Raw genomic sequence first — 14141 nt, forward strand, 5'->3', positions numbered from 1 at the left:
GTGAACTATTGAGATTATAGATATAATAGATAGTGACGATAGTTTATGGCTGTTTGTGTATATTATCTGTATATACACTGTATATTTTTTGGTTACTCTTGTACATACAATACACGTTATACACACATCTCCCTCTCTCTTTCTCCCACTTTCTCTTTCTCCCTCTCTCTCTCTCCCTCCCTCTCTTTCTCCCACTCTCTCTTGCGCTCTCTCTCTCGCTCTCTCCCTCTTTCTCTCTCTCTTCCACTCTCTCTCGCACTCTCTCTCTCTCTCTTTTCTCTCTCTCTCTCTCTCTCTCTCTCTCTCTCTCTCTCTCTCTCTCCACTCTCCCCCAATATAATTAGTATTCTTTTAGACATATTGGACAACTGACATATATTCCTATTTTGCACATAACACCTGCCAGGACTTTATCCATTATTGTACATATACCCACATAATTATCTGCACTTGTTCCTTTGCACAGTTCTTTTCTCTTCTGTTTGCACTTATGGTAGATGTTATCTAAAGAATACATCTGAGCTGCAAGTAAGGACTATAACCAGGACTGGAACCCTGATGTCATGTACAAGTCACCGTGACTTAAGGACGTAAATAGGTTTTCCTAATGGGGTTTTCTGATACTTTTGTTCTGTGGTCATGGTCACTGAAGTTATGTTTATCATGTTCATATTGTGGAGGTTATTTGGACAAGTAAGGAAAAATAAACAAATAAAAATAAATAAATAAATAAACAAATAGACTAGTTCCACGACCACTAGGGATGTGGTAGACAAGGTTTTAGGGTGTTGGAGCACTGATCAGAAGGTCATGAGTTCGAATCCCAGGTCCACCAAGCTGCCACTGCTGGGCCCCTGTGCAAGGCCCCTGAGCATTCTGGGTAAAGGCGTCTGCTAAATGACAGATGGTAATGCTGGACTCGCTGATCACGTGACGCAGTGACGTCTGTCCGGTCCGTGTCAGTCCTCGCGCCTTCGTACGAGAGAGAGAGAGAGCGTGTGCGTGTGTGTTTGCGTGTGTATGGAGAGGCGTGATGGCTCCCTTTCCCGACGAGGTGGACGTGTTCACCGGGCCACACTGGCGAATGAAGCAGCTGGTCGGTCTTTACTGCGATAAGGTACATTTTTTTTTTACTTATTATTTCAGTTAAACCTGCGTGTAAACAGCCTCCATATCGAATTATACACGTGAATCCGAATTGTTATGCTATCTCAGCTAATGGAGGTTAGCTAGTAGGGTTGTAGCTGAGCTGAGAGAAGGTTTAATCACCTGAAAGCACTGTGCACGATTTGTTTACAGTCAGGAACGTTGTTTAGTGTAAATACGACGTTTGTTTTCCCCAAAAACGTCACGATATTATCGAAGTATTTATACAGTTCTTCTCTGTGAGGTAACTGACAGCGTCCTGGGAGTCTTATTTAAAACCCACACGTTTATTTAAACACGTACGTGATGCTTGTGCTGTCGAATGTCAGCTAGTTTGTTCATAGCTCGCTAGTGAACTTCTTAGCCGTCTGCTTTATACTACGTGTGTTACGTGCTAGGATACAGCTAACGGCTAATAGCTAATAGCTAACGGCTAACGGCTGCACCTGAAACTGTGTGATAAACATGTAGTCTGACAGTAAACAGTAAACCTTAAGTTCACTATAAACGTGTGTAAGAAGGAAAGAGAATCATAGGAGCGACTCTTTAACGTGCTTGAAGATATTTGAATATTCAGGATATTGAATTTATAGGATTTTGATGGCGCATCTTCTGTGGAGAGCCATCGGGCTCAAAACGCACGTAGATTCGCATGACGCCATAGGCAGCTTGCTGATATACTGTACAGTGAGTGTGGCTTTTTTTTCAGGCTCTATTTATAAAACAAAAATAGCAGTTTGCCAATTCGTGTTAATTTCTTGTATATTGAACTATTTTACAAAAGCAACGTGGAACTCAAACATCAGCACAGCATTTTAAATGCAAATGGTAAAAAAAAAAAAAAGTTTTAAAACAAAAAAATAAAATATTTTAGCTCTGCTGTTATTCTATGTTCATATTGATGTTTCTCAGGATTATTGTTAGCCTTTGGTGCTTTATTAAAACAAATACAAGTTTGCATGACTGGTTTCTTGTTTATACCTGATGTTTTTAGAGATGAATGTACTGACCCAGTGGCTTTCCATAATCCAAAAAACATGATCATTAATAACATTTATAGTTTTATTATTGTAGATAAAAACGGGCCTGATGTAGCATAAGAGAATGTAATGTTTATTTTAGTAAAAAAAAAAAAAAAGAATATATATATATATATATATATATATATATATATATATATATATATATATATATATATATATATATATATATATATATAAAAAAGGAAATGTTGTATGCTTTTATTAAAAAAAAATACGCACTTCCTGGAATTGTATTCATGCAAATATATTGTAAAAGCTCGTAAAGCCCTAAAACACACGTTTGTTGGAGCTGGTCACGTCCTACACGTTTACAGGACACAAGAATTCAGTGGTTTTAAGTGTTGGCACGTTGCTACGGAAGAGTATTGCATTCACTTGAGGAAAAAAATCTACTCTGTTTTTCTGAATTAACGACTTAATTATCTCAGAATTATGAGATCATTTTTCATAAAAAAAAAAAAAATTAATTGTTCTGTTTTTCTGAATTAATGAGATCCCTCAAAATCCTGCCAGGAGCTCTATTTTAGGTGGATTGCATGGAAGTAAACATGTCCCGCCTTTCAAGTTTAATCCGGTTTTATTTTACTGTGGGTTTGAGACATTGGGAGATACTGCTGTGTTTAAGTAATATAAATGGTGTTGTTATTAGTGTGTGAACTTTGTGCAGACACCTCAAGACTTTGCGCCTGTTCAGACGAAAAGAACATTCTGATCTGCTTGACGTTGCTGTGTTTCTCCAGGATCAGTTGAACCGATATGGTCTGTCAAGCAGATCAGAATGTTCTTTTCGTCTGAACAGGCGCAAAGTCTTGAGGTGTCTGCACAAAGTTCACGCACTAATAACAATACCATTTATATTACTTTTTATAGGATTTTGAGGGATCTCATTAATTCAGAAAAACACAGAACAATTAATTTTTTTTTAATGAAAAATGATCTCATAATTCTGAGATAACTAACTCATTAATTCATAAAAACAGAGTGAAAAAAATGTTTTTCAAAAAAATTTATCTCATAATTTTGAGAATTAAGTCATTAATTCAGAAAAACAGAGCAAAAAACTTTTTATTCATGAAAAATTTATCTCATAATTCTGAGATAATCAACTCGTTAATTCAGAACAACAGAGTAGATTTTTTTCCTCAAGTGAATGCAACACGCTTCCGTACGTTGCTGATAAATCTGCGTGTTAGTGACCCGTCATCTTCACTTTATTGTCTTTTTTACTAGGTTTTATGTTGCGTAGCATGTTGTGAGTTTACAGTAAATGACTGAAGACTTTCCTGTGCTTTTATTTATTTACATATTTGTTTATTTTTTAAACCGCACATCTTAAAAATCCATTTATTATTATTAATTTCTATAAGCCCCTGGTATGAGCATCAGACTTCCGCCATCCGTCCAGTCAGTTTAGAGATTCCACTGTGCCATGGTGTAATATTTAAAACATTTTGCTCTGTGTCGTTCACAGCTGACGAAGACGAACTTCTCCAACAACAATGACTTCCGCGCGTTCCTCCAGACGCTCTGCGCCACCTTCAAGGAGTTCAAGATCCACGAGCAGATCGAGAACGAATACATCATCGATCAGCTGCAGCAGCGCAGCCGCACCACCTACAACGTGCATTCCGACAACAAGCTCTCCGAGATGCTGTTGCTCTTTGAAAAGGGCCTCAGGAATGTCAAAGTGAGTGTGAGGTGGATTATATAAGCACATTGTCATGATTATTAGTTATGTGACTGTATGCGACGCAGAGAAAATGTCGTCTGTTGGCGACGGCAGCTTATATAACTCAGGAAGCTGCTTATGTAAATAAGCTCTCGAATTTCCTGATTTTTTTTTTCTCCTTTTTTTTCCCATACTACTTTGCAGTTTTATTTGTTTACTAGGGCAAGGGCAAGGCAAACCGTGTCCTGTGTCCTCGATGTCACACACTGATCCTGGCGTGTTTTGACCCGCACGTTCTTCAGAATATTGTTGCTAATGATTAATTCAGTGGGAGTCATGTAAAACTTGACAAGTGATAATGCTCTGGTCACATGACGGTGTTGTTGCTATAGCAACATGAACGGTGTGGTTGTATGGTTTTGACGTGGCCCGTCAAACTGTCACCATGGAGAAGTGGGTGGTGTTGTTTTTTTCAAGTTTTGGAAGGAGTCTCCAGTGTGAGTGCTTTTTACCGTTCAGAGCCGATTTTAGTAACATTTTAATTTCAGGGGATTAAAAAAAAAAGTCCAGTCGGGAAACAATTATTTGTAGTGAGCAATAACAGGAACTAACTGAGAGATTTCACCCGTGTTTCACAACATTAAGTGTAGCCATAAATAGATAAAAGATCTGGGTTTTTCTTTAGTAAATTAAAAAAAAAAAAAAAAGCTTTTTACAAATTGCTGTGATGAATAAATTCACTTTAATATATGCTGCCGGGTAAAAAGTCATATATTGTTTACATCCAAGTTGCCAGTTTATCCTGTGGGAAATATTTGCATAAATGAATGCAGTACAAAATCCTGGGAAACTCGCAAAGTTTTCACACAAGTGACCCTTTTCTGAGCCAATAGCCAACTTTTTTAAAATGAATAAATTAATTTTATAATTCATCTATAATTAGTTAATCTATTTTAGTTGTTGACTTTCCCCAAAAAAAAGAAAACAAATATTATCCTTGTTTTTTTGTTGTTGTTTTTATATTTTATTCAGTGTTTTTGTTCAGCTTTTTTTTATTTTATTTTATTTTTTTTGCCATATCCTAAAATTCGCATAACATATATGGATGGAACCGTAACTGTTGATTATTTTCCTATAACAGGACACACAAGTGTTTTATTTTTTTAGTCAAGCACTCGGATAAACTACCAGAGCAGCGCCTTAATAACTACGTAAATTAATCATATTTAGATATGAATCAAACCAAACAGATCTCAGTGTGTCATACAAACTTTAACCACCTGTAGTGTTTAATCAGATTTAATAATGCACTCGTAAATATGAGAGCAGTGAAACAGTCAGCTTTAACCTAGGACTTGGCTCACCTAAAGTCTGCTCAGTAATCAGGGAATTTTCCACTTGTGAAAGCTCAACAAAATTAGGACATTGTGTTCTGCGCTAACAGGAAGGAACGAGCACAGTGATGTAACAACATCTTTGTTAGTGGACTTTTATTCCTCGGTTTAATTTGACCTGACGTGAACATCTAAGATTAACACTGTGTGCTGACGAAGTTTGTTTATCCCAAAAATGGCTGTAAACAAGGCAGCATGTTGATGCCGTTCAGCCTTTTTTTTTTTTTTTTTTTTTTTTTTTGGGTGGGGAGGATCAGTTCGGTCCTGATCTGGGATCAGTTCCTGCTCTGAGGCTTCGTACAGGCCAAGAGTGTGGTGTTAATGCCTGCGCTGAGCAGGGTGGAGGATGACTGCTGTGCTAGGATGACTCAGGCTACTGTAGACAACTGACACCGCAGCCAGACACTGCACTAAACCTGGAGCACGGCTCTAAAACAGGCGTCGTTCTTACACTCAAAAAGGACTATTAAGACGTAATAGATGAAAAAAATCAGCGATGCATCATTTGTCTATTTAGAAGTTACACGTCAGGGAGACGTGTGTGACACGATTTTTAACGGTCTGCCTCGAAACAGAACCTCGGCGATGCTGTAATTCCCTCGTGGAAGAAGGAAACCGTCATGTTTACAACCGTGACAATGAGCCGCTTATGAGGGTCAGCTAAACACTGGATTTTCCAAATGTAACAAAGTTCACGGTATAGACTCTTAAATAAACGACCTTCTGCTATGATGTCCACGCCTTCTGCTTTCAGTCTGAAGATCTGACCACGTGTGAGATCTTGTAGAGCCCAAAAAAAATGCTCATTAAACATCTCGTAGCATGTGTTGTGTTTACGTGTAATGTGTTTATCTGACATAACACATTTACAACAAGAGCACTGATGTATACACACTGTGACACTCATTTACTCCGTCCGATATCTATCATAAGGAGGAACTATCAGACTCCGAAGCAATCATACAATAACTAAGTTAAAGTGTAGACTTTCGGCTATAATTTGAGGATATTTACATCCGTATCGAGCGAACGGCGCAGGAATCGACACGCTTCCTGTATCGGAATCATTTTAGTTATTATTTGTTTTCCTCAAGATTTTGAATAAGAACTTCTAACCAGTGATAGTTGTTTTTTTTATATCTTTTTATACAAGACGTGATAAAGGAATATTTAATAATGGTTTTATGAAAATGAATTATGCATGCGTCTGGTTTACTCTGAAGATTCGTGCACCTGCTTTCGTGTGTTTCTGTTGCGAGATCATAAAAGCTCTGAATCAGGAAACGGATACAACAACAACAACAAACCAGTTTTCTTTGCCAGATGCTGACGACAGCTCGCAGTGACTCGGTACATAAAAGCTTATAATTGCAGCATTCAAGCTTAAGCAGTGTGACCTTTGGTGTGATCTCACAGGAAGCTGTTATTAAGTAGCGTTAAGTGGGATGTATTTAAAAATATATATAAATAAGGAGCTCGACACACCTGCGAGGGGCGATCGCAGGTGTGCGCCGTTGTGTAACTCTGTTTATTGTAGCTGTGTGCGCTTATTTTTGCGGTGTCGTGTGATACCGAGTGTGTGTTCACGTTTGTGTCTCCATGTTTTATTCAACAGAGCGAGTGCGAACAGCTGAACTACGCTCGGCAGCTGAAAGAGCGGCTTGATGCTTTCACTCAGGACTTCCTTCCTCACATGAAGGAGGAAGAGGAGGTAAGGGGAAACGTCAACGACTGCATAACATGTACACTGCAACAACATCCCTTCTGCTTATCAGATAAACGTACATCGTATTTATTTTATGCGAGGAATTACACACAATCAACAATAATCACCACATATCCTACGTCCTATGTGAACAGTATGCTCGGTGTCCCTGTGCTAGCTGTTGCTATAGAAACTATTATTATGCCACAGCCGGATGTCAATCGTTAACAGTGGACGTTGTGTAGAGCAGCACACAATCACTCCACCAGGTGAACACCGTGTACTTACCTTCTCCTGCCACCTCACCTGTCTCACCCCCATGTTTATCCTGTGTACCTGTCTCAGGTGTTCCAGCCCATGCTGATGAAGTACTTCACCTACGAGGAGCTGAAGGCCATAAAGAGACAAGTGATAGCGCAGCACTGCAGCAAGCAACAGTGGGACACGGCCGCCGAGGTGCTGAAGGGCTTGAACCTGTGGAGTCGGGCCGAGGAGCTACACAAGGCCTTCAAATACTCCGACCACGAGAAGACCGAGGACGGTGAGAGACGACGTCGGAGAAACGGAGTAGTGCAGTGTGACGCATAGATCTATTGTAGTTGTTAAACAGATCGATGTGTCTTTATTCCAACAGATAGTGTTTTCTCACATATCACTTTTAGGAGTCCAAGCACTAACGTCATCCCCGAAAGCTCTGAGAAATTTTGTCGTATCTGATCGGCAGGCAGGCGACTGTTATTATTTTATAACATAAATCTGGACCAGATTCACAGCTAAATCTTGTCACCACGTGTCACGACGATGGACCTTGAATGTTTTGGTCTCGCGACGAAGACACGAAGGAGAAGCATTTTTCAAGATCCTTGTAAGATCTAGAGTCGAATCTTGGTGATGCCACAGACTGTCATGGCTGGGAGATGTTATAAAAAAATGACTAATTTTGTTATTATAGCGAAAGCGTCTTTAGTCCCAGAGCCATTTAAAAAGCTGAAGTCTTTCCCAAACCAAAAATAATTGAGACTGAATATAATTCAGACATAGAAACTTTACGGTTACATACAAACTTTGACCTGTAGCCTGTTAATTCATCCTGATTGACTCCGAACAGCTCGTTTGTTTGTTTCACATGAGAACCACGTTATTCAAACCATCAACACAACAGAAAATGTATGTGGCATAAAAATACCAGTAATTCAGGCTGCGTTGTTTTCACAGTAGGATTACATACAAACCTGAAACCACACGACGGCACCTCCTTTGTGCACGGAGCTCTTTGTCTTCTGCATTTTTAAAACAGTTACTGCATTGTTGTCCGCCTGTGTGGAAGAGAGGTGTGCACCACGTATAGCTATATGGCTTGTCTTTTATTCCCCATCCTGCAGAATGCGACATTCAGGCGAGCACACACATCTCAGCACTGCCTCAGGAGGTCCTGGTGCGGCTGTTCCGTTACCTGGGCCCGGAGGACCTGTGCCGCTGTGGTCAGGTGTGCCGTACCTGGGCAGAGGTGGTTAAAACGGGCTCTCTGTGGAGACACCTGTACCCGGTCCGCTGGGCCAGAGGTAAGAGATTATTTTCAACGGTGTGGAAACAACCTTGCACTCACCATCTATGAGAGACTGATCATGTGACCGGCCATGTTTCAGGAAGACGTGCACTAAAAGTACAATAGAAATGAAATACAAAGAGTCGTATCTATTATCAGAACAGAAGAAGTAACATTTCTGTCATTTTATACGTATACGTGGATTGTTTCCCCCAGGTGATTATTACCGTGGTCCTCCAGGAGAGCCGGACCAGGATCCCGATGAAGACTGGGTGCAGAACCTGCAGGACGAAGGACGAGCCTATCAGGAGTGGGACGAGGACGCGGACGTCGACGAATCAGGTCACGCCCAGTTTCCCTTTTATAAAAAGGAGCTTTTTCTGAGCGTAGAACAGGAGCGTTTATGCTGCTCTGATTGTGTCACCTGTACAGAGGAGGCACGCAAGGACTCTCTGGCCATCAGTGCAGTGCGCAAAGAAAAGAAGTTGCTGAACGGAATGATCCAGAACCTTCTCCCAGAGGTTGGGTCATCGGTTCGCACCCTCAGCCTGGCTTACAGTGCTGCCGTCTCCAGCAAAATGGTAAGGAGCTCCTCAGTCCTGTTACAGCTGACACTGGAGATTCCTTACAAAAACGTTAAGCGTTCTTCCGTGAAGCGTTCGCTCCACATTTACTTTAGACACGCCGACACATTACAGCTGCTTCCTTAATATAACTCGACACCTTTGGACCAATCAGAATCGAGGATTCATCAGTGGGTTTTGGGCCAAACGACTACTTACAATTTAAAGAATACCATCACAACCTTATAAGTGCAGATGTAAGATTGTGTGTGTGTGTTTGTGAGGAATATACATTTTTCATCCAAACAAACAAAGTGTTTCAGGGTTCCCACGCGTCCTGGAAAACCTGGAAATCCTGGAAAATTAATGACCAATGTTCCAGTCATGGAAAATGAGAGAAAACAATCATTTTCCAGGACAACAAGATTTTTTCCAGGACAATTTATATTTTTAAATGTTCTTGATCATTTAAAGAACAGTTTACAAATGGTCGAAACAATTAACGTTAGTAACAGAAAGCGCTCTGTTCAGGGACGCTGAGTTTTGACGGGTTTTTTGTTATGCTGTTTAATCTCGCTGTGACAGAGGACGCCGTCTTGTGTTGGCGGTTTCAGCTACTAGGAATGGTTTAAGTGCTCGAATGTTTTCAGCAAATGGTGACGGGTAAGCAGGTTATATTAACCTTGTTAATCTGAATATCATGTGCGAGGGGAAGCACAGCAAACTAAAGCATGCATGACGGCATTGGCCTGAGAAAGGAAAGGGTATTAATATGTGCGGTCTTTTTAATTTTATAAATGTTGAAATTTCATTCACATGACAAATTGTCTTTAAAAGTATAGTTAAGTAATAGCCATAAAGTGTACGCTGTTTTTAAGACTTCTGGAGAGAAGAACATGTTACTTTAGGCCGTGAATCTGTGAGCCATGTCTTTTTTTGCTAAATTTGAAATGTCCTGGAAAATGATCTCTGAAAAAGAGTGGGAACCCTGAGTGTTTATTTCTTGTTTTGCTTTACCAGGTGCGTCAGATCCTGAGTCATTGCCCGAATCTCATGCACTTGGATCTCACTCAGACCGATGTTACCGATTCAGCTTTTGAAAGGTAAGCGTTTAATCCTAAATATTTACACCCAGCTTGTTTTCATGCTGCTTCATTTTCAGTAAAAATGACCAGATTTAATTCATTAATCTTAAAGGTTTTTTTTTCCCCCTCTCATTTCTGTAGTTGGGCAGAGTTGGGGGCGTGTCGCACGCTCGAGCATTTGGACCTATCGGGGTGTGAGAAGATCACTGACTACACGCTGAAGAATTTGGCCCTGGGTTTAGGAGATCTGACCGCACCCAGGTTTTCAAAGAACAGCCCCGACTGCAAAAACAAGCTTCTGAAGACGTCGTCGTCTGCCATCAAACTTCTGGACGAGCGCTCTGGGTATTCTCTAGGACGCACGCGCACGGCTCTCGTCTTCAAGTGGAGGCCCGGCGGGCGGAGCACGAGCTGCAGCCCCGTTTGGGTTCTGGATCCAGGCGTCCTCGCCGACATAGAGGACGCAGCTGATTGGACTAGGAGAGGAGGCGTGGCGGCTGGAAACGGCGAGGGGCACGATGATATTTTAGGAGTGCAGGCGCAGGAAGGCGGCAGGTCGTGCTGCTGTAGGAGGAGCATGAAGCGGCGGAGCTTTAGGACTGACATTGGCTCCGCCTACTTGCAGCAGCTGTATGGCACGCTGGGGGAAATGCAGTGTGGTCACTCTACATGTTGTGGCTCAGACACCTCTTTAAGGACAGTGAAAGGTGCACAGTGTGAGCCTCAAGCCACAGGGGGCATCACTGAGCTTTGGACTAAATGCCCTACTGAGGGCAAGACAAGGACTGAACGGTCAGGAGCCTGTAGAGCTCTGAGGTTCCTCAGCTTGTCAGGATGCTATCAGATCACAGACTTCGGCCTGAGGTACTGTACACACACACACACACACACACACACCACCTTAACTTTTCCCACATTGTTACAACCTCAGATTGCAAGTCAGATCGTCTGTATTTCACTGATTACACAGTTAGAATATAAAACGTATAAAATTTTACTACTTGCTTGCTACTGATGCCAGTAACAGTGTCCTGTTTCGTGATTTGTGAGAAAGAAGCTTGAAAATTTGTTGTTGATTATAATAACAGGCAGCTTATCATCCCGTTTGTGTGTGTGTGTGTGTGTGTGTGTGGGGTGTAGGTGTCTCTCTCAGGGAGGAGGACTTCCTCTGCTTGAGCATCTGAACCTCTCGGGCTGTCTGTTCATCACTGAAGTGGGACTGCATGAGCTGGTGTCCGTGTGTCCCTCACTCAACGACGAACACTTCTACTACTGCGATAACATCAACGGTAGTGCACACACACACACACACACACACACACACACACACACACACCTTCACCATCATGGTTATTAACAAATGCTGAGTCACTCTCTCACACACACTCTTACACACACCTTCACCATTATGGTTATTAGCAAATGCTGAGTCACACACACACACACACACACACAAACACACAGAATACACTTCTGCTGAGAATATTACAAATCACAGTCTTTATATAAACCACCTCAAGATGGCATTCAGATGTTTACTAATTAATCCGTGTTCCAACCTGTAGGTCTTTACTCTGTCCTCGTCTCTGTGTCCCGTGCAGGTCCTCATGCCGACCGAGCGAGCGGATGCCAGAATCTGCAGTGTGGCTTCAGGGTTTGCTGTCGCTCCGGAGAGTGATCATCTTTCCCCAGTGGCTCTCTGTTCCTTTTTTTTTTTTTTTCTCCCCCTTTTCTTCCACTTTCTCCTCTCTTTTTATCCCATGTTCCTTGTCCCTTTCCTCTTCAGGCTATCCTTCTCTATCTCATGCTCTTCTATCTCTGCTCACTTTTCTAACCCTGTTGCACCTCCTGCATTTGCACTTTAAATATCGGAGGCGCTCAGGCCGTGCCGTCAAACTCGAGTCGTTTCGCTCAACATTTAAAAGAGAGGGGAAAAAAAAAACATTTGTTAAAATTTCCTGAAGCCTTTGCTTAACAAAGTTAAACGAGTGTAAATTTTTAGATTGTTATTGAAGTTTTGTTGTTTGTCTTGAGTTCATTCTCTCGCAATAAGCCGTTTGGAACAGGAAGGTTTGTTTTACTTTAAGTTTGTCCTTTAAACATTTCTTTAAGCATGGAATATTTGAGTTTGTCGTTTTTTTTTTTCTAGAGTAATTGTCTTTGCCAGCTGTAGGATTTAAAAAGTTCGACATATTCATAACATCATACCCTGTGATTACTGTACAGTTATGTTCTGTAAATATCTGCTTTGCTTCTTTTCCCATTTTCCAACGCGGCATCGGAGTAAAGCAGGTTTTCGGTCCCGTACACGGGCTTGTGAAGGAATCCAACTAAAAATGAAATCGTGCTCCAAACCTTAGAGGTTCAACCAAACGAACACTGAAATATAATTTGCAACCGGAAAGGTTATAGCTGCAAAAGTATCACTCTTTACACATGGTTTCATCATCCAATAGCAGAAGGTTTAATGTATTAAAAAATAATCCCGTGCTGTTGAATTACTCCGATATATAAATAAGTGTTGTGTCAGCAACCACGTCTGCAACCAACACTGCTTTTGCTGTCCTGTGGCATCATGGGGACCTGAAGATAAACCCGTTTCGATCCTTTTCTCATCGCTGTTTCCTCAAAATATCCAGTTTGTTTATGAATAGTAGGTTTTAAACATCCAGGGATTTTATTTTTTTCCATGATTGCTGTATTCTCACCTCCCTGATGAACCACATGGAGCAGGGGAAACACACCAGGGTTCTATTCAAACCATCTAAACTCTAACACCAACATCAATCAGTTGAACGTTTTCTTCAAAGCCGAATTTAGTGTTAAACTGCGTTGCTTGTTGAAATGAAACTTCTAAATAAACCTTCTCCTTAATTTGTGTGACAGTTACTCTGTGTGAGAAATCAGGCTTCGGGACCATCAGATGAGTCGTATTTGTTTTGATTCTGAGTCATTTAACATGAAAATCATGGACTGCTGAAGTGAAGCTTCTCCTTGATGATATTAATGGCCCTTGTGTAGTCTGTTATTGTGGTCAAACAGGAACAACACACACAACCAACATACCAGGGCAAACCACAAATGGCAAACCATTCGAGAAGGAAGTAGAAATATGGGGTTTTATTTATTTATTTTTTGGTTCTTTGTTTGGATTTCTAGGATGTCTTTGGTTAAATGGATCAAACTTTATTAACGATGGCAAATGAAAACTAAAAATATTCTACTTGATGATGAGAGAGCAAAAAATAATAGTCTGGAAAAGTTCCCGAGAATATTTAACCTTTTCGTTGGGGTCAGTCGTCACCAAACCAAGAATCACCGATTCTTCCTGTTGATCTGAAGAATTCACTTCTGATTCTGATCGGAATCAGAACCGGATGGAAGACGGATCTCCAGGAGAAGGGTTGTGGTGGATCAATAGCCTGTTCTAGGAACTCTGTGAGTCAGTTCACAACTAGAGGTGCAATTTAGTCACCAATCCACCTACAGGCATGTTTTTACATGGTGAGAGATTTGCTCATACATACAGTTTCCCAAGCTCAGGATTGAATCAGTGATCAGCAATGGAGCTCCTCGGTTCAGTAGGAACTACGATCCTGTCCTTTATCACTAAAACCAAATCACATCAGTAAATTGGAGAATATACAAAAGTCTCCAGTGTCGTAATCAGTCTAAACAAGGCCTTAACTGCTGCTGATGATTTCACACCGCCGGACGTCTTCTATCTGCTCCTCGAGCGCAGACGTCGAGTTCACCACCTCGCCAAAAGAGAACTGAGGTTTCACCTTCATCTTCGAGACATTGGCAGGAGCGAGACTGAGGTCCTGCTCAGAGGTTCAGACGTTATTTGTTATTTGTAGAATGAAACACGTGGAGTTTTAGAAAAGTGATGGATGTAAAGTAACAGGATGGTGTGACACGTGGTGACGTGATGTAGAGTTACTCCAGCAGCAGCAGTGTTCAAATTTTTACATAGATTTTACACCACGC

General features: G+C 41.1%; 1 protein-coding gene across 1 annotated transcript; it reads left to right on the forward strand.

Moving 5' to 3' along the window:
- The first annotated feature begins 959 nt into the window (after positions 1 to 959).
- On the forward strand, positions 960 to 13025 carry fbxl5 (F-box and leucine-rich repeat protein 5). The gene is made up of 11 exons (XM_060893998.1): positions 960 to 1117; positions 3661 to 3876; positions 6868 to 6963; positions 7303 to 7498; positions 8340 to 8519; positions 8720 to 8845; positions 8936 to 9084; positions 10087 to 10169; positions 10293 to 11015; positions 11292 to 11440; positions 11753 to 13025. Exons 1-11 carry the CDS (start codon positions 1034 to 1036, stop codon positions 11827 to 11829), a joined length of 2079 nt encoding a protein of 692 aa, XP_060749981.1. The 5' UTR covers positions 960 to 1033; the 3' UTR covers positions 11830 to 13025.
- Positions 13026 to 14141: the final 1116 nt, after the last annotated feature.

The sequence above is a fragment of the Tachysurus vachellii genome, chromosome 19 (assembly GCF_030014155.1).
Source record: "Tachysurus vachellii isolate PV-2020 chromosome 19, HZAU_Pvac_v1, whole genome shotgun sequence".
NCBI classification, from domain to species: Eukaryota; Metazoa; Chordata; class Actinopteri; order Siluriformes; family Bagridae; genus Tachysurus; species Tachysurus vachellii.